Genomic DNA, 22,202 nt, shown 5'->3' with positions numbered 1-22,202 from the left:
ATTGTCTCACTCTAATTATTTTGTCTCGCTCCAGATTTGCAACGTGAAGGCACGAAATAGTGAGCACGTAACATGCAGGCAACGTCGTATGCGCGCGAAATACGTTGGCAGCACTGGCTGTAAATCAGCTGGTCAGCTGTTGTACTGTTGTATTTGTCACTTCCACTTCACATTAAATGTTATATTAAAAGTTCACTTCTGTGTTAAAATAGGTTATGTTTCTTCACCAATCTATTTGTTTTATGGTAACTGTAGGAAAAGTATAATGTGCACCTCGAGTTCAAAGTACAATTGCCTCACTCGAGAAACCATTCCTCACTCGCCTGCGGCTCGTGAGTAAGGGTTTCTCTCGAGTGAGTCAATTGCTCACTTTTCTCACTAGTTGCACAAATAAAATAACTATTATTATAAAATTAAACTGTCATAACCTAACCAAACCAACCAAACTTGCTGATATGAAAAATTTGTTGACAAAAAGTTAGTGCTGCCAGCGGGCTTCGAACCCGGCACCTTCAGATTATCAGCCCGACAAGCTAACCATCACACCGCCAAAGGCGATGACTGAATTATGAATTTCGTATCGTTGCGGTAATGGTGTTCCCACAAGAGGAGATCTGACAGCTGACGTCATCGAAGGCTCTTCTGTACCTCCCTTGAGTAAATACCTGGTTGGGTCGATGTTCGATGTTGTTTTGTTGTTGTTGTTGGAGTTGGAGAGTTGGAGTCACAGTGAGTCAGTCGCTGATGAGTGATGAGTACTGCGTTGTTGGTTGTTGTCGTTGTCGCTGACGAAATTAATTAATTACAGGCTAGTTGTGTTGTTTAGAAGTGTAATGAGTGAGCATTTAATCCCTTCCTTTTCCATCTTTTGTATGAACCTATGAAACATATATTTTCGAAAGACATAATAAATACAACAAACTCAATTATTTGAGCTCTAACATTATGGCTGTTGTTAGAATCAAACGACGATTCCAAGAAGAACCTATTGATACCATTCTACTAGCATGCAAGAGAAGGAAAACTGACGATGATGAAAATCTAACAACCATTTTTAAGTTTACTGCTACAGTTGCTGATCAGGTAAAAATTTGTTTATAGATTTTGCAGAGGATACGCGTCCGGTAACCGGCAGTACTGTCATAACCTAACCTAACCAAACAAACTTGCTGATAATGAAATAATTTAATATCCTAAAGGTTTTGGATTCTGTTCATAAAATAAAATTATAAATGGCAAACAATTTGAACAAAAGATAACTTATGTAGTTATGAAGAAATGGCATTCAAAGTAAAATCTTTGACATAAAGTTAAAAGTTAGGGCCTACCGATGATGTCATTTGTAGTACCAGAGACCTCTTTCATATCAGCCGAGCACTCTATCCACTACACCACAAACACCTATGACTGTACATTGTATCGTTGTGGTAATGGCGTTCCGGGCCCCCACAACCCAGTGACCGTCACTGCCGGGCGCCTGATCCACATACGGTTACCGGACGCATATCCTCTGTGTTAAATTTTTGGTCGCAAATAAGTTGTTGATTGGCAGGTGGTCCAGTGATAATGACACAATCTATCCGAGAATCATAGGTCAAAGATCCAAGGAAGTAAGATAGACCTAGGCCTAAGTTAATACCAGGCCGGTTTTTTACACTGTCACCGCCCTAATTAATGGTAGTGCCCCTTTGGAATATAACAGGGTGTCCACGACCGACCGGGAATTCCGGGGGTAAACAGACCATTTTATTATGTAATTTCTAAATGGTGAAATAATTATAAATTATCGATAAGATTAAAATAGTCGTAAAAATAATAAATTAGATCAAATGTGTTTACTTAAGTTATTGATCTTAAAAAGTAAAAAATGAAATCAGGTGATTTTCAAATTGCCGAAACAGAGTTACCGGTAGCTAATAAAGCTGTCACTTCCATTTGCGCTTGACTATGATTAAAACAATCAGCTTTTGGCTTGTACTTCAACTTCACCCACTTGTAGTTATCCGTCCTACCTTCTTTATTATAATGTTGTATATTTTTATGGTGATATCTTGAGAAATATTTATCAGCGGTGGAAAATAATGGTATATTTTAAATTCAGGAGGTAAAAAACTATAAAGTAAGACATCAAAATTACAAATTCGTTTGGAGGCACAGATCCATAGGCCTATATAACTCCCAAATTACCCATGAACTTTTGAGAAAACCACAAGTCTCACCCTCCTAAACCATCCTACTTTAAATATTCGTCATGATGAGAAACCTTGTGCAAAACTATCCATTATTTCATAACTTGCCCTTTAAGGTCATACAGTAACTTACTTCCTTTCTAAAGGGAGCTTTCCATATATAGGTAGCCTACCTACCTAATGTTAAAAATAGCCTCAGCTGTAGGCCTACTTATTTGTATGTTATTCTTTCAATTTATTACCTTATTAAAATCAGGTGTAATTATTTGTTAAAGTATTACTGTATTTTTTTTTTTTTTTTTTTTTTTTTTTTCAGAGCTTAACTTAACCAATCAGTTGATTTATTAATGCTTATGAAGTCAAACGGTGTGAAGCTGGTGGGTAACAGCTAGTAGGCCTACTAAATAATTACCAACCCGGGAATTATGTGTGTGTGTTTTCGAACCCAAGAATTAATTTAATGTGTGAAAGTCTTAAGTTATGGTGATCTCCACACGGCCGCGAGGGATGATCAGAATTTCACTGCGATTGCACAAGACATCGCATGTGGATAATGTCCACGCATCCACGGAAAAAGATCAGAATTTTGCCTCATTTCTGGTAGACAATGATAATCTCCCCACAACCGCAGGGTATGTTAATGTATTGCCGTAATCATGGAAGACAATAATTAGGCCTAACTTAAATGTCTATCTGACCGCGGGAAATTAGTCAGAATTTGGCTGCTATCGTGGGAGACGATTATGATGTCTACACGTGAGAGACTAATCAGAAGTTTAACTTACCGCGATCGCATGCATATACAACCACAAATTTGTTTTTTAATTTGTTGGTGCTCTCCCATAAAAGCCAATTGCTTTGCATACACACTGAGAGTGGTGACTGGAACCGCAAAAATTTGCAGATCCTTGGTCTGCCGCTCTGGATTTGCGGTCGACGCAACTATTTGGTTATAAAACCAAAGCTATGGTTTATAATTAGATCGTTTTATTTTGCTAGACTAAGTTATTATTGAAATAACTGAAATAATAATAATAAATAAATAAATACCTTTATTTATCACTGAGCATCCAATTACAATTGCCTGTCGGCGCCGTTTCCTGTAATAGTGCCTCCTTGGATTATTACCTAAGTGTTTATCAGTAGGCTACATTTGCTTTTCAGAACATTTTTTGTCAATACCTAACAATAATTAAACTAACAAATAAATAGCCTAAATAGAACGATACAAAAACAAGAAACAGGAACGACAATAGCGACACTACACAGAACTAACATTTTTGTGGTAATAAGGGAGCTATAGAGGCCAATTAATCTATGGTGTAGCCTACTTAATTTGAACAATTTCCTGCACATATTCATAGCAGCTGGACTTTGTACTTTAAAGCACAGAAAACATACTACTATAACCCATAATGCCAACCCCACGGTAAAAAGCTTTAAGTACTTTGAGAGAGCTTTGCCTGTCAGTTTGTAGGCAGCGCCACCAGCGTTGCAATGCACTCAGCATAGTCGCAACGCTGGTGGCACTGCCTACGAATTGACAGGCAAACCTCTAACGCTTTTTACCATGCCGTTTGGCATTCTGGGTTATAGTAGTATGTTTTCTGTGTTTAAAGTCATTAAAAAGGAAGAGGTAAATTGGCATTATTTTTACTAGCTATTACCATAGACTAAGCAACACAAGTAGACTTCTCATCCCATTATAAATTTTGAAGCTTGTTTTTTGTGTCTAGTTCATGTACGTTCACACTGATCGCTGGGGTAGACAAACTTTTGTTTCTATTATTTTAGTGTTATTTTCATGATTTGTGCTTTATTATTTGGTTATATAACTAGGAGACCAGTTATTGTTTATGATTAAATCGTCTTATTTGGTTAAATGAGGTTTTAAATGACTGAAATAACAAGAAACAAATTGTAAACAAAACATAACCTCTACAGTTGGACGTACTGAACTAACAATAAAATTGGCTTCAGCTGTTCCATAAGGATGACAAATCTACTAAGGGAGTATGATTTATCTATGCTATTACCCACGGGCTTCACCCCGTTTGACTTCATAAGTATTAATAAAACTATTGATTGGTTAAGTTAACCTGAAAAACAAAATACAGTAAAACAAACAAATAATCACACCTGATTTTAATAAGGTACAGCTGAGGTATTTTTAACATTCGGTAGGCCTATGGAAAGTTCCCTTTGGAAAGGAATTACGACCTTAAAGCTCAATTTATGAAATAATGGATAGTTTTGCGCAAGGTTTCTCGTCATGACGAACATTTTAAGTATATACCGAACTAATGGGGGTGTGATTTGTAGTTTTCTCAAAAGTTCATGGGTACTTTTGGTTTTATACATAGATTTATTTATTTAACTAAAACCGTAATAACCAATACAGTAAAATATAATTAGCAATATGGCACATGTGTACAAGATAGCTTGTGATAGAGATAAAGTTCCAATTGTGTTGTACCTTATGGTATGATTTTTTTAAATTTAATTAGTAGACCTAAACCTACTATTAACAACTGACCCTACAGGGGGAAAGGGAGGTTTACTATGTGTCACCTGTAACTTAATGTCCTTTACTTTTGATCCATTCTTGTGATGTTAAAAATTAAATGGCTTTTAACAGTTATCGCATAGGCCTAACAAAATGTTTTCCGATTCTTGTGAGCAGTGAATAAGTTATTGTAGGTCTAAAAGAATTCTAGTTTGGTTAATGAATAGATCCTACGACACCTTAATTTCTTGACCCATTAGTTGTTAATTAATATTAGACCTATTGTTTCGAGAAGTTTGAACATTTTAATGATAAAGATCTTTATGATAAGGTTAAGAGATTAAATAAGGAATTCAGAAAGAAAATTATACATGCCAAAAGACAGTTTCACGCTAAAAAGGTTAGTAATGCTGAAAATGTATGTAAAGCTACTTGGAAATTACTTAATGCTGAAATCTCAAATAAGAAAAAGAATGTTAGCAATATTGAAATAGATTTTGATGGAATCTTGTACAGAGACCCTAAAGAGATAAGTTGTATTTTTAATGACTTTTTTAATAGCTATGTTAATTCATCAATTATTCCTCAGCTAGCTCAAAATGATAGTTTGCATGGGGGTGAGACGTGTCCAAGCTTTCAGTGTCCTCCAACGGCTAAATTTAAATTGAATGCTGTATGTGATAATGATATATTAAGTATTCTAAACTCTTTCAATAATAAACTATCAACTGGTTACGATGAAATACCTATGACAGTATTAAAATATGCTGGCAAACAATTGGTCAAACCACTTGTTCATATAATAAATTCCTCTTTCTTGAGTGGAATTTTCCCTGAAAAATTAAAAGTTGCCAAAGTTAGTCCTCTCTATAAAAATGGAGATCCAAAAAATATAACAAATTATCGACCATTATCTTTACTGTCATCATTTTCTAAATTATATGAAAAAGTTGTTTATAACCAATTAGTAACTTATCTAGAAGAAAACCATTTGCATGATGATGAACAACATGGATTCAGACCAGGTAGATCTTTTATAATTGCAGCAGTGGATTTTATCGATTCAATAATAAACTCAGTGGATAAAGGGGATAAAACAGTGGGCATATTTTTGGACCTGACTAAGGCCTTTGACAGTGTCTCACACCAGCTTCTTTTGGGGAAGATCCGAGATTTGGGTGCCGACAGCAGGTCATTGAAGTGGTTTCGATCGAATTTACTCAGAGATCTCAGTATGTTGAAATGAAGCAATTAAAAAATAACGTTTTTTCAACCTCCTGCTCAAAGTTATCTTATTAAACATGGGGTCCCACAGGGTTCGATTTTAGGACCTGTTTTATTTCTTTGTTACATCAAAGGAATGCCCGGGTCATTTCAAAACAATATATTTAATAAAATAAGTTTGTATGCAGACGATGCAAGTTTAAAAGTAAGCAGTACATCTGTGTCCGGTTTGGAATTTAACTCTTTGAATTGCCTAAAATCAATAGATGCTTTCTTAAACTATCATCAATTACTTTTAAATTCCAGTAAAACCAACTTTATGGTATACTCAACAGGTAAACAAAAAAATCCAATTGATCCAGTGATTAATTTTAAAAATTCTAATCTTAATCAAGTTACTACAACTAAATTTTTGGGCTTAGTAGGCTAGTTGATGAAAATCTTTCATGGAACTCCCATGTTGACCATGTTGTCAGCAAAATCACATCTGGAATTTATGCAATTTATAGAATGTCTAAATTTTGTTCAGCAGATATTTTAAAAAAGCTTTATTTTGCTTTCATTGAATCCGCAATATTATTTGGCATAAGTGTTACATGGTGTAACATAAGGTGGAACATCAAAGAAAAATTTGGACAGAATTTTAATTTTGCAGAAAAGAGCAATAAGACTAATGTTGGATTTAAACTGGGATGTTTCCGTACGTGATCATTTCTTAGCCATGGGTATAATGACTGTGTACGGCATTTATGTTTTCCATACCGTTCTTTTAACTAAAAATCTTTTGTCTGAAAGTATGTTACCTAAACTAGGGGATAATCACGAATATGGCACCCGGCATAGAAACAAAATTGCTGTTGGTGCCCATAGATTGGAATTTTATAACAAACAACCGTCATGTGCTGGAAGAAAATTTTTGGAAGGGCTTCCAGAGGGGTTGAGGAAAATTGATGATTGTACAATTTAAATCCCAGCTTAAAATATACTTAACACAAAAAGTACTGTATAATTTTGATGAACTGTACAGCTGATATTATGTTGTAAGTTTAAGTACGGTAGTTTAAGAATTTTGACGCCATTCAATGTAGGCCCCTACATACTTGTATGATTTATGAATAAAGTTATTTTCAATTCAATTACAGGCAACCCCAAATACTTGTAAGAACATTGTACTGAAATAAGCCCTGTGGACACTGATCTCTACAGATTGTTTGTTATTATTATTATTTTTTTTATATATAGTCTTCTAAAGGACAAGATGTCTTCTCTCTTCCAAATTTGCCTAAACTCATTAATCATAAAAGAATTGGTGTGCAATTTTGAGCATTATTGGTTTGATTTTTTTCTTTTTGGTTCCAGTATTTTCTGTAATAATGGCACCTAAAAAAGGACTTGCTGGCAAGGATGCTTTTGCCAGAATGAACTATTTGTATCAAGCCTCCACTTTCTGCTCGTCTTTTTCCGGTAAAGGATACAAGGATTTAGCTGCTTATTATGGGTCGATATTTCGTAACGTTGGTAAAAAAGCCTTACTGAGGGCCGAGCCAGAAATCAAGAGGACATTGTGTAAAGGTTGCAACGCTTTATTGATTCCGGGTGAAAGTGTTCGAGTGAGAATGCACAAGAAACCATCCGCTAAAATTGTTTGGACATGCTCTAACTGTTTTACGATCAAACGATTTGGTGTCAGAAAAGGATACAAGACATGGATTGAACAAAAAGAAGCAGTGTTGGAAACGAATACGTTCAGTAATCAGCAATCGATGAGTGAAGTAGAAAAAGTGACTGGTAAAGAGACTGATAGTGATAAAAAAAGTGAAACGAATGTAAACGACCAAACAAACACCTGATTGATGTTATAAAATCAAACGGTCCTCAGCAAATAAAGTAATAAATTGTATCTTTTGTATGTTAAATTGAGTTTATTTATCTTTCCAGGTTGTTTAGAGCTGTAAACTATGAGCAAGGTTTCCATGTGTTAGGTTGATTGGTTTAAAAACCGTCAGTGCTTGAATGAACTGATCTTGAGATACCATACTTACTTAAAATAAACGGATTTCAAGGCTGTAATGTTAAGTATTTTACCAACGTAAAGAAGCCTTTTCAGTTCAGATCTTAGAATTGAAATGTTCCACATAACAACATTGTTTTCTTTCATAACAGCATAGTTTTACTCATAACAACACGGGTAACAGACCTATGAGGTTCGAGGATTAAGAGAGAAGAAGTAAAATTGTAATGATTCAAACTTCAACTAAACAGCTGTTCAGGCAAATTTAATTGTTGAGTGGTACAATTAGTGTTTGGTACAATGTTTCGTTGCATCACTGTTATTTTTAGAAAGCCTAGAATTAACGTAGGTTAAGTAGTGTACGCAACTCGCGTAAATGTTGTTAATGACACTCGTAGAAGTTTTTAAGGCACTTGCCAAGGCTTGTACCTTAAATTTTCTACTTGTGTTGTTAACACTATCTTTACTCAATCGTTGCGTAAACTACTAAGATTTAACATGATTTGTATTGCCCTTTTTTGAAGGATTAGAATACTTTGTAAATTTTGATTACTTGTAGCTCCATATACAACTCAATACCAAATGTAATAGGTGAGTTGATATGTGCGTGGTAAACCTTAAGCAATATCACAAGCAAACAAAACTTTGACAGATTTCTCAAGGCAAATAAACCCGAGAAAATTTTGTGTAATAATTTATCCGTATGGAGTGACTAGGATAATAAATTTTCATCAAGCAAAAAACCAAAAAATGTTGTTACCTTTACCTGAGTAATTTGGAGATCATTTACTGTACAGTTGAACCTCTATAAGACGAATTTCAAGGGGTATGGGAAAAATTCATACTATAGAGGTATTCTTAATAAAGAGGGTCGTTTTATCGAGGTTTAATGCTGCTGTTATTCTTCTCATAGAGGTTTCTCCTCGCTCCAAAGTTTCTCCAAACAATGACTGAGGAAGGAGGAGGGATGGGTGGGGGTTTCATGTTGAGACAAGCTTTTGTTTGTTTTGAAAACTACGTACTATGGAGGTTAAGATTATGATAAATTCGTCTTATAGAGGTCACGTTCGTCTTGTAGAGGTTTTGTGCTAAGAATATTCGTTGTATAGAGGCTAATCAGTCCTAGCCCATGTCACAAACAAATTCGTCTTATGGAGGTTTTTAACTTAATTACTACGTTGTATAGAGGTGTTTTTAGCATTGACCTATATGAAAGTGTCAAGGGGATTAAAAAAAATTCGTCTTATCGAGGAATTTGTTTTATCGAGGTTCGTACAAACGAGGTTCAACTGTAATACAAAATTCTGGATTTTTCTTTTGTGCTGTACTGAATGAAAATTGGTTTTATTGAGAAATAATTTATTGAAGTTTAAGTAGTTTTTTTATACATATATGGATTTGGGCCGACTCTTGTATTTTATTAAAACCTTTACCAGAAACTAACAAATTTGCATCATCAGCATATAGACACAATTTTGCCATATTATCTGCTAATGCTGTTGGCAGACCTTTAATATAACAAAGAAATAAAATTGGACCAAGAATTGAACCTTGAGGTACACCATATTTGATTCACCTCGAAGACGATTTTACATTCCTTAATTGGTTTAAATTATTTATATGATTTATTTCCACATAATGTAATCTGTTTTCAAGGTACTCACTAAAGGTAAGATTGAAACCAATTCAAAGCATTGTTTGTAAAACCAACATTTTTTTAAAATTGAAATTAATGTTGAATGACAGACACTATCAAAGGCTTTACTATAATATCCATAAACACTCCAACAGTGCTCTCACCCTTATCAATAGCATCAATAACTAAAGTTTCTATTAAATCAGTTGTTGCGGAGATAACAGATTTACCGAGCTAAGCCGTGTTGCTCAGTATCAAATAAGCTATTATTTTCTAAGAAATTCACTAGGCCTAAGCGTGAATGCATGACACGCTCATATATTTTTGATAAGCATGGTAAAGTTGATAATGGTCTGTAATTAGAAGACTCGTTATTGCTACCAGATTTATATAAAGTTTTAATTTTAGAGATTTATAATTTACTTAGAAATATTCCTGAAATGAAAGAAGAGTTGATTGAATGAGCCAATGGTTTAGATGAAACATCTTTAGCACTTTTTAAAACAGGCATTGGGATTTCTTTAAAGCCGGCGTGGCTATTCAGCTCTTCACCAGTTCACCTAGATGACTAACCAATATTGTAAACCTTGAAAAACGTACTACAACTTTTACAAAGCTTTTAATGAAGTTTAAATTTCATATTTCTCTAAGTAGGCTACTGGTTTTTAGGGGAAAAAAAACTATAAATACAAAAGTTTAAAACTAATCTATATATATATATATTATAAAAGAGGAAGTTTGTATGTTTGAACGTTAGCTCGGACACCGTTGGACCGATTGCCACGAAACTTGGTACATACGTGTAGAATTTCATGGAATAGGTTTATACACCAAAACACCATAAATATATTTAACATAATAAATTTAAACACCACCTCTTCACCACTCACCAGTTCACCTAGATCCTAGATGACTAACCAATATTGTAAACCTTGAAAAACGTACTACAACTTTTGTCTGAACCATATTTGCGTATCATTTCTAATTAAAAAAATATACAGACAACAATAAAATTGTGTACTCTGACACAAAGCTTTTAATGAAGTTTAAATTTCATATTTCTCTAAGTACTGGTTTTAGGGAAAAAAACTATAAATACAAAAGTTTAAAACTAATCTATATTTATAAAAGAGGAAGTTTCTATGTTTGAACGTTATGAGCTTGGACACCTTTGGACCGATTGCCACGAAACTTGGTACGTACGTGTAGAATTTCATGGAATAGGTTTATACACCATAAATTTCGTGATCCCCCCAATCGGCTCCGCCCCAGTGGCTGGAGTTTCCCCATTAACCTTATGGAGTTCCTTACCTGGTTAGTTGGGACCTTCTGAAGTTAACCTTATGAGTACTTATGTTTAAATGGAATTAAAGAATCTTAACCAAACAACTGAACATGTGGTTCAACTAAACAATTTGATTCTGAGATGTTCAAAAGAATTAAAAAGTGAATAGGTTTACCAACAGGGTGCAGCACTATTTTTTTTTTTTTTTATATTTATGACAACAGCTAATTTGCAACCAAAAGGTTGGTGAACGAACTTCAACCTGGAGGCGAGTTAGCGTAGCGAACGAGCTAAACCTGAAGGCAAGTGAGCGCAGCGAACGAGCTCCAACCTAAAGGTGAGTTAGCGTAGCAAACGAGCTCCAACCTAAAGGTGAGTGAGCGTAGCAAACGAACTTCAACCAGGACGTGGTTGAGCGATGCGAACAAGCTCATCTTGAAAATGAACGAGCATTTGACGTAAAACCACATTAGGACAGGACTACGTCTGTCGGGCCAGCTAGTCATAAATAAAACAAAACAAATTGCAAAATGATAGCTTACATAGTATTCAACTTATGATCAATTTAGTGATCCACTGCTTTCTAGGTTTAGCTGGGGGGGGGGGGGGAGCTCAAGGGGTAGAAGTGGGGACTTTTGGGAAAATACACCTCTCATAAGGTTCTATCACATATAAAAAATCCAGCTTTCCACCATTTAGTTGGGATAAAAACCTTTATTGACTGGGCTATAATGGTAATTAACTAATCTACAGTATATTCAAATACCAGTATCCTTTCCAACCCCCAGAAAAACAATTTAATAACTTGATGTCCAAACAGAATCATAGTATGAAAAATATTTAAGTATTGGGACCTTTGCAGCTGTTGGCTCCTCTTTAACTGCTTGAAAACTTGTAATATCAACCATCACAGATAGCTCAGAGGTAAGAGGTTCATAAGTTGAAGGTATCAACTATTTCACTGAAAAGTATTAAAGTATCCAGTTCAAGATCTGTCTGAGAAAAAATCTTTTATAGTTTTTTTTTTTCAAAACTTGTTTTTATGAACAATTTAATCAAAATACTCAACTGATAAATGTGCTTTTTAGACTAAATCTTTATTTTTATTATTTTGTTTATGTATGATATCCTGATGGGATATCCCAGGGATCAGGATTTGAGTGCACATAGAGATATCCCATGGAGTTCCCCAAGAAACTCTGAGGACTTTGAGGGATTTACAGAGGATATCCCCCATATCCCACTGGGATATCCCCAAGATATTTCAAGGATCTTTTGTGTTGTATAGGGACAGTGTGAAATAAACACGTCGCGGGTTAAGCATTTTATTCGGACATTGGTCAAAGTGAAATGCCAGACCGTGTTTTGGGTAAACTAGTTTACTGGTTGAGCAAATGGAAAATACCCACAACACGATGTGAGCAAAAGTGATTGCAACCACATCCGATAAAAACTTGCTTGGATCTGGATGATATCATTATTTCTTTGCGTACGTTTAGTTGCTCAGGTACATCCCCGTTGCAAATAAATTTATTTGGCGTCACCTGGAATTGGTTGAGAACTATTTGTCCAGAATTCCACTTTTTTGTACCAAGTAGTCATTGTTATTATTTATTATATACAATAACTGCTATTACAGTTCTAGGAACTAGTCGTCTCCGAAAAGTATATTATAATAACAAACCTAGAAATAGACTTAAACAATTTTTGAACCTTTAAGAGTTTATCAATTTGCATACTTTTATAACCTAATAAACCCCTATTTGTTTGTAGGAGGAAAATATTTCAAAACATATATCCAAAGTTGTCGGCTTCCAAGATGCCAAGTCTTTGCACAAAACCGCAAATATTTCAAACATCACTGAAAAACTGAGGACGGAAAACAAACTTTTCTCACAAAACAGTAGACTAAAGGTAAGTGATGTCATTGACAATTTAGCTTTAAGTTGCTAGTAATGTCTGTTACTAGTAATGCAGGTTGTTTTTTCAGCCATTTCCAATTATGAGATCTGGTATCTATATAGGTTTTTGTGTATATATATAGGGTGAGTGTTCTATACAGGGTGTTTTTTTTTTTTAAGTGTGCCACCATTGGGATCTCAGTAACTAATGATTTTACAGCAAACTTTAAATGGGGAACATTCCCTTGTTTTTAAAGAGGTTCAAAAATAATTGAATACAATTTTTCAAAATGGCCGCCATTTTCCAATATGGCGGCCAACTTTGAAATTTCTTTTGGAACATATATTTTATTTTATCGGATAGAACCTGCAATTTAAAAACTTTTTTATTTTTAACATTTTTTCGATAAACCCACTCGTTTAGGAGTTACAGCCTATGGAAAAATGACTTCCGGTGTACATTTTACATCATGTAGCTCCTAAACAAGTAGCTTTATAGCGAAAATGTGAAGAGTAAATAAGTCTTAAAATTGCATCCACATTCCAAAAAGACCATAAAACTCTTTAAAAATATTAATTTTACAATTTCAAAAATGGCGGCCATTTTCCAAAATGGTGGCAAACTTGAAAAGTGGAAAACTGTGTATTTTATGATCTTTATGGAATGTGGATGCAATTTTAAGACTTATTTGACTTATTTACTCTTCGAATTTTCGCTATAAACCTACTTGTTTAGGAGCTACATGATGTAAAATGTACACCGGAAGTCATTTTTCCATAGGCTGTAACTCCTAAACGAGTAGGTTTATCGAAAAAATTTCGAAAATAAAAAAGTTTTTAAATTGCATGATCTATCCGAAAACATGATAAAATATAGGGTGTTCCATAAGAAATTTCAAAGTTGACCGCCATATTGGAAAAGGCAGAGGATACACGTCCGGTAACCAGACGTGGATTAGACGTCCGGCAATTACTGTCATAACCTAACCTAACCAACCAAACTTGCTGATAATGAAAAAATCGAATTAAGGTTAAATTCTTTCTCTATAAAAAAATTATGAATGCCAAAAATTCTAATAAAAGATGTACAGTTAAGAATAAATGGTATTCAATGCAAACTCTTCGACAAAAAGTTAAAGTCATCAATGGGATTCGAACCCTGGACCTCATGCATATCAGCCGAGCACCTTATCCACTACACCACGACCACCGATGGCTGACCATTGTATTGTTGTGGTAAAGGCGTTCCAGGCTCCCGCAACCCCATGACGTCATTGCCGTACGCCTTATCCACGTCCGGTTACCGGACGCGTATCCTCTATGATTGGAAAATGGCGGCCATTTAGAAAAATTGTATTTAATTATTTTTTAACCTCTTTAAAAACAAGGGAATGTTCCCCATTTAAAGTTTGCTGTAAAATCATTAGTTACTGAGATCACAATGGTGGCACACTTAAAAAAAACACCCTGTATAGTTATTTGTGTACATTTCCTAATTTATCAACAATAAATTGCAGTTCACCAGGTTGGTGTAATTTTGGTTTTTTCATAATTTATTTACTTATGTCACTATTTTAAGAGCCAACACATTAGAATACCGGTACACATAATATAAAAAAAAAATATATAATAGTGCTGCAGGTAATAAGCCACTGGGGCAGAGCCCCAAGGAAATTTACTTTGTTTCTCTTTTTATGGCTCATCTACAGACCAAGACCTTTTTTTAGAAACCTCTACTAAGATTTTACACCCAGCTGTTCTCTCAAATTAGTGGAGACAAAAAACAAGTTTTTTCCTCCATAAGAAAAACTTAGGATGGGAATTTTAAAGGCCACTGGGGCAGGGCCCCACAGGAATTTATCCCGTTTCTCTTTTGATGGCTCATCTGCAGACTAAGACCTTTCTTTAGACACCTCTACCGAGTTTTTACGCCCAGCGGTTCTCTTAAATTAGCGGAGACAAAGATAAAAAGTTTCCAATAATTAATCAGATGATAACAAATGTAGGGGACACAAAAATTACCCTCTTTAATATACACTTTCTAGTTTGTATCTGAACAAAGAGAAATGGTCCTGTCAAGAAAATGAAATATAGAAAAATGTTGCAAAATCAAAGATACAAACTTTTTTCAATTTAGAACTGAATGTCACCCTACCAACCAAATCAATAAACCTCAGCAGTAAGGAGAAAACTCTTCTTGAATATCATTCCATCCAGTTGCCACAGCAACAATTTTGTTGTTTTTGTGTTATCATTTGCCCCTTGTCACTAAATATTCTTGTTAATGCATTTGGTTGTGAGATCCAACTTTCACTATTTATTTAAAGTTCATTATCATGGGTTATAACAGTTCACTAATTTGTGACATATGCAATGATAGTGATTGTTCATGGTATTTAAAAAAATACTATTGGAATTATTGGGTACGCCTAGTAGGTAGAAGATATTTTTATTGTTCTCTATATTCATAGTTCTTTATCATAAAATGACTTATTCACAAATGTGTTTGACTTATGTGTGTGACTTATTACACTAATTGTTAAATTTAGAAAATTTCTTTGGGAAAAAATGTGAATGTCATTATTTTATAGGTTGAAAGGGGAAAGCGAATTCCTGATTTGTGATTTGCTATAAGCTTTTGCAACTTTTGTGATAAATCTTTTGTTTGTCTCCTCCATGTTACCTGGCTTGTTAACTTGTGTGATCATTTTAGCGAATTTCCCATATAGGGAATAAGCTATTACCGTAGGTCTCATGGTTAAGACCTAGACCCGGGACCGATTTACTTTTTCATTTTGAGGTCCCCATAGGCCAAAAACACCATCCGTTCAAAAACTCATTTATATAAGTATATATATATAGGTATATATATATATTCATATATGTGTACGTTAGCGCGATAACTCAAGCAAAAATGATCCAATTTTTATTAAATTTGGTACAAACGTTTAAACCTACGTTTATTCTAACGAGTTTGCAAACCAGCATAATCGGACAATGGCAACAGGGGTTTATTGGTGTTTTTATGGGGTAAAAATGTATTTTTCCCATTTTTTACCCTAAAAACTTTAAATTTCTAAATTTCTCTCTAGACCATTTTGAAGAGCTTAAAAAAACAAATAATTTAGTATATTGAAGTGTTTTTGAATGTTCATTGACTATGGAGAAAAAAAAATTGTAAATTTAAAATTCCCATGTTATTCTTATGGAGAATAAATAAACTGTTGTAGTTTGCTTGTTTATGGATATATTTTAATCAAATTTGGCAATCTTCCCCGTAGCAGCAAACCTAACTAATCACTAAAACTAATGTAATTTAAATAGGAAAATAAATCTGAAAATGTATAGGGAATATTTTAGTAGAAAACAAACCGGGTAAATGGAAATTCGCTTAGTATGCAGGTTTGCTGTGACGGGGGTATTTTTAATTTGCATAAGCTGCAAGTTTTATGTAAAAATTATATCTCACAAAATATAAGACCTAGATGTATCTTATTCGGTAAGCAGATCCACGTAAAGTGTAATACATAGTAGTTAGATGTGCAATACGAAAGGGTTTTACAAAATGTGAAATTTAAAGGGGGTTTAGAGGGGGTCAAGGCAATATCCGCCAAAATTCCACTATGTAAGCCTTATATTTTGGTCTGTATAAGCTGAAACAATGCTTGGATCTTAAATCTGATGGGAAATTGCCAGTGTACGATTAAGCCATCTACTACTTTTGTATTTAAATTTCTTTTCTATCTCAAACGGCTTTCAGGTAAAATCAGTTTAAAAGTCAAACCTGTGAAAATTTACTTTTTCCTCATGTTTGCAGCTCAAAACAAGGCAGTTCCTATTAAACCATGACTACCAAACATTTTGTTCATTAAAAAACAGTATATTTTACATAATAAAAACACATGAATCAATAAACATAGGTTAAAAAAAACATATCGTAAAAGTGCTTAAGTACTATTACATTTTAGGAGTTAATAGCTCATGCTATTTCTTTGGAAATGTATACCAAATAAAACCTGTAACCTTAAAACAAAATGAAATTGGAATTTTTCTATTCTAAAACTATATTTTAGCATTAACTAGCTGGCCCGACAGACGTCGTCCTGTCCTATTGTTGTTTTATGTCACATGCTCGTTCATTTTCAAGATGAGCTCGTTCGCATGAATCAATCACGTCCTGGTTGAAGTTCGTTCGCTACGCTCACTCACCTTTAGGTTGGAGCTCGTTCGCTGCACTCACTTGCCTTCAGGTTAGCTCGTTCGCTACGCTAACTCGCCTCAAGGTTGAAGTTCGTTCGCTACGCTCACTCACCTTTTGGTTGCAAATTAATAGTTCTCATAAATTAAAAATAAATATAGTGCTGCACCCTGTTGGTAAACCTATTAACTTTTTAATGCTATTGAGCATCACAGAATCAAATTGTTTAGTTGCACCAGCTGTTAAGATTCTTTAATTCCATTTAAATATGAGTACTCATAAGGTTAACATGGGAAACTCCAGAGCCACTGGGGCAGAGCCCTATTGACGGATCTGCACCAAACTTCACACAAACCATCCTTGAATAATGCTTAATAATGCCTGAAAGTTTCATTACAATCTGTCGAGCGGTTTTGGAGTCCATAAAGGACAAACATACAAATATACAAACATACAAATATACAAACATACAAATATACAAACATACATTGGATTTTATATATATAGATTAATTAATACCATTTAGCCAAAAATTATTTGTAAAATGGTGGTAGTTGAGTGATCATAGTGCTCGCCTAGCGATCAAAAAGTCGTCGGAACGATCCTGAGGGCTTTTTGATGGTTTGAAACTGGACCCAGCTGTTCTTGATCATAAGGCTTAAAATAAATTATCCTGTCTAATGAAACAGCTGATCATAGTAACAAAGCTACACAGATCATCTCACTCCATTCTACACCCATCAATCAATCAATGCAAAAGTTCATTTTAGCCTGTCGCTAAAAAGCCGGGCAAAGGCGGGTAACAGGTAGTAATGTACAAACATATGTGATAACTAAATAACCAACATATTCATTGTTGTTATATCACATTATTTGCCATTACAACGCATGACCAACAATCTGAATTTGCTTTATTTGACCAATGATTGTTGGTAGTTCATTCATGTAGTTTTAATGTCCTCAGGTTGTCAATTGCTACCGAGCTCTTACTGATGCCGACAGTTTGGATGATGCAGAAAGCAGTCTTACAATTGTTGACATAGAGAGCTTACCAGCCTCTGAACCTACAACTTCTACCTTGGCTGTTGTAAGTTGATAGGGATTCAATAAATATGTGTAATGCATGTAGCCTAAGTTTAGCTGGGATGGGTGAGGTGGTTAGTGTTTAAGACCAAGTGTTCCTTAACAATTTGTCCATCTGTGTGTCTATGTACTTTTTTAAAAACAATGTCTTTAATCTTTATGTACATTGGCAATCTTATCTTTTGCGTTCTTACCATATAGAAAACCACAGGTAAAACTACTATTTTGTACCATAAAAAAATTACTGAAACCATTTGGCTGATTGTTTGTCACATTATCTACTATTGTTTGAGATGAGGAAGCAGAACTTATTTTTATTTTTATACAACACAGTAATTTTTGCAGGATCCAGCTACAGATCCTCTCAAATATGTTTACGACATATATTATGCACCTGACTGCGACTTCGATGACAAGTTACTAGAAAATCCGATCAGGTAATACTGTGGTTTTGTCACAAGGTTTTAAGTAGTAATTTTAGAATATTAGTTTCTAGGGGTGGACGTACCATATTAGTTTTCAGGTGTAAATTTCTAGTAAAGCTAGAGTAATCAAATGATTGCTTGTTCAATTTATTTCTTGCCTTCAGAACTGTTCCAAGTAAAACAAGCTAATAGATGATACATTTCTATCAAACAGTTCTTATCAACAATACTAATTTTTTTGGGTTAAGTGTTAGCCTGAGATTTTTGGCTGAACCGAGTTTTAAAGAACATTTTTGACTGTGGCAAAATCGATATACTGCTATCACATATCATCACAGTTGTTTCAGGATTACCAGACGGGGTTTTTTTTTTTAATTTTTGAATGTTAAGAGTCTGTTACAGTCTGACAGTTCTCATACTTGCAGTGCAAATTGAATACATCATGAAGATGTCATATATTTATTATAGTCTCCAAAGACATTTTTTTTAACTTGAAACTTGTACAACATAACACTAACAGAATAGTCTATGTGCTTTCAATTAAACCTAAATCTGTATATTTCAGCTGCCATGCTCTTGATGACTTGGTATTTGAGGATTATGCCAAGGATTCTTGTGACATTGAAGAAGAATCAGACGACTCTAATGATGAGAACAACTGGCGCAATGACTATCCAGATGAAGATCCTGACAGGTTTGTTATGAAACATGTAATGACTTTTCCCATTACTTGTAGAAACAGTTTTCTAGTATTATTGGTTGATAAGAGGTTTGCATTCTTATAATCATCTTCCTAACTAACGCAATTTCTGAATCTGAATTTGTACCTTAACTGAACTTGCTCCGTCCAATATGAATCAAAACAGATCAATTAAAGTTTGATGGATGATATAATAATTATGATTATACTACTAGTTAAACTCTCATTCTTGTGTGGTTACAACTTGAAAGCATTCTAATGAGTTTATTTTTTCAGCATTGGAGAAGATGATATGAAATTGGCTTGTCAGATGGGTGGCTTGGATTTAAGTAAGTTAGTCTACTCTTAGTTATAATGTTGTATCATAACAAATTTTTATGAACTCCCCCATTTGTTTAGTTTATTTTGTTACTATAAGCTTTAACAGTACTTTGCAACAAGGTTTTTTTGTGTGTTTGTCTAGAATCTACCATTTATACCTTTTTTTCTAAGGGAATGGTCCAAACCCTGGCCTTGTTATTTAACATCACCTTTTTTTAGAAAGCTTTCTTATTAATTAACAGCCCAATGACAAATGGCATCTCGATTCAGAACCAATGTCGCTTGGAATCGAACTAGTGACCTTCAGATTGAAGGCAAACAAAATTTACCACTTGAACATCTACAATCTAACTAATTTTATATACCATGCCCTTGACTGTACTTTCCCTATCTTTTTGCTGGCAGCATATCACCTTAGGCTCAAAATACCACGTAGTCAGTCAAATTGTCATACCTCTCTTATTACCCCTAAGGTTATCAAGTTAACGGAAACCTGTGGTTGAGTGGACTTGTGTGGTTTCTGCGGTAATATTTTACTTGGTTGTCTACTTTTATGTATGTTTCAAAACAAAATAATTGTTTGATTTTAATGATGGTTATAGCTGGGAGGTTATAGTGCTCGTCTAATGATCAAAAGCAAAAGCTCACCGTATCGATTTTGAGAAAAGTTAGTAGCTTTTTGATGGTTCGGTAAGGCTTTTTAATGATCCTGAGTGATGTGTTTCTAGTAATTGAAAATATAAGGGTATATTTTTTCAAAGAGTCAATGTAAATATGTTGCTTATTCAGGTCAAACAAATTCACTATCGTCGGACGCTGGAGAGGAGGACTTGGTCTATGGAATGGATGACCACGACGGGGAGTATTTGAGTTACGACTACGCTTCCTATAAGAAACGAGTCGCCAGAGAACTGGACTCTGACGCGAGTGAAGACAGCGACTTTTATTACTGCGACAGCGATCTAGAGAGTAATAGGTCTTAGACTTCCTAATTACTATGTCTTAGATACTTTACTGTATTTACTTTTATTGTACATAGAAATAAATTAGTTTGGAAATCTATAATGACAAATTTGATACTATATACAAATTACAGTAAACTTTCATTTATCTTAATCCCATTTATACAGACTTCATAAACGTTTTATGCTGCCAAACTAGTTGACATCATTGTAAACTGTGTTGTTTGGTTGCATAACTAGGTAAGTTGGTAGCGAGGCACAATCCAAAACAAAGGCAGCGATGTTGCGGGATTGTGTCCGGACCCCACTAATATTTATCGTTGCAGTTGATTCTTGTACTGTCCCGACTCACCCCTGGCTTTCCTTGGTAGATTTCACACACAGCCCTGAGACCCATGTGGACAGGTGAATGTAGGGTTAAAAGGGGTCGTGAACCTGTAGCGTCAGCTGATGACGTTGTCATAGCAACGCATTAAGTTAGTCTGATCTTTGTTTTTCTACAGGAATGTACACACAATTTAACTCTTATTAAAATACTTTTCTATTACTTATTTGGTCATAATTTTATTCTATGTACACGAACAACCACGACCAAAATGGTGACCCCGACTACAACCGTTATCTAAATACTTATTTTCTTTGAAGAGTTTAAATCTTTTGTGTTTCCTCCTTCGAACGATGTCATTAGAAGACCTGCAGACTCAACTCGCCGAACTAAGAACTGCGAATGAAGAACTGCGTCAACGGATTGGACAACCCAGCACTTCTCAAAACATGTCGGTGAACAGAGTAGCCGTCAAACTTCCGCCCTTTTGGCCTGAAAGACCAAGTCTGTGGTTCTGTCAAGTTGACTCGCAATTTCTTATATCTGGAATTACCAACGACGACACCAAGTTTCACTACGTGGTCTCGCAATTGGACACAGGAATTGCTGCTGAAGTCGAAGACATCATAACAAACCCTCCTCAAGGCGACAAATACGGACATCTAAAAAAGAAACTGATTGAACGCCTCTCTGCATCCGAAGAGCAACGTGTGCGGCGGCTGCTGAGTGAAGAGGACCTTGGAGACCGCAAGCCTTCTCAGTTTTTGAGGCATCTTAGGTCTCTTGCGGGCTCGACTCCCCTTCAAGACAACATGCTTCGTCAACTGTGGCTCAGACGACTCCCTCCTCATTCACAAGCCATATTGACTACGCAACTTGAGCTCTCCTTGGACAAACTGGCAGAACTGGCTGATAAGATCATGGAGGTAGCTGACATTCCTTCAACACCTGGTATTTGTGAAGTCTCTTCAGGTAACACTTCTTTATTAAGTGCAATAGAATCCCTCTCTAAACAAGTTCAAGCATTATCAGAAACCAGAGTACGAGATACACAGGTGAGACCTAGGGGTCGTTCCCAGTCTCGTGGTGGATCAGGAAACGAACCTAATCCCTCTAAGAACTGGTGCTGGTACCATAGAAAATTCAAAAACAATGCTACCAAATGTCTTTCTCCGTGCTCTTTTCAGGGAAACCTCAGCAACAATCCGTAGAGGCCGCAACGGATTGTTCAAATGCTGGCGGCCGTCTCTTTGTGATGGACAGAAATTCACGAACTAGGTTCCTTATCGACACCGGGTCTGATGTGTCGTGTTTTCCTAAACGCCTTATCAAATATAAACGTTTTCCTACTAGCTATTCACTAAGTGCTGCCAATAACAGTGAAATAAAGACTTATGGTACCATGCCTCTCACCCTTAATTTAGGCCTTAGACGTA

General features: G+C 35.1%; 1 protein-coding gene across 1 annotated transcript; it reads left to right on the top strand.

Annotated features, from left to right (window-relative positions):
• Nucleotides 1-774: 774 nt before the first annotated feature.
• LOC129000004 (probable RNA polymerase II nuclear localization protein SLC7A6OS) lies at nt 775-20,856 on the top strand. Its single transcript, XM_054426844.1, has 7 exons — nt 775-1,083; nt 12,625-12,765; nt 17,915-18,037; nt 18,379-18,470; nt 19,024-19,152; nt 19,435-19,487; nt 20,269-20,856. The coding sequence occupies exons 1-7, from the start codon at nt 946-948 to the stop codon at nt 20,460-20,462; spliced, it is 870 nt and encodes a 289-aa protein (XP_054282819.1). The 5' UTR covers nt 775-945; the 3' UTR covers nt 20,463-20,856.
• Nucleotides 20,857-22,202: the final 1,346 nt, after the last annotated feature.

Source organism: Macrosteles quadrilineatus, unplaced genomic scaffold, assembly GCF_028750875.1.
Source record: "Macrosteles quadrilineatus isolate MER2022 unplaced genomic scaffold, UCM_ALF_1.0 Scaffold_8__2_contigs__length_117827958, whole genome shotgun sequence".
NCBI lineage: Eukaryota > Metazoa > Arthropoda > Insecta > Hemiptera > Cicadellidae > Macrosteles > Macrosteles quadrilineatus.
The sequence above is the reverse complement of the archived record's forward strand: the minus strand, read 5'-3'. Positions and strand labels throughout refer to the sequence as shown.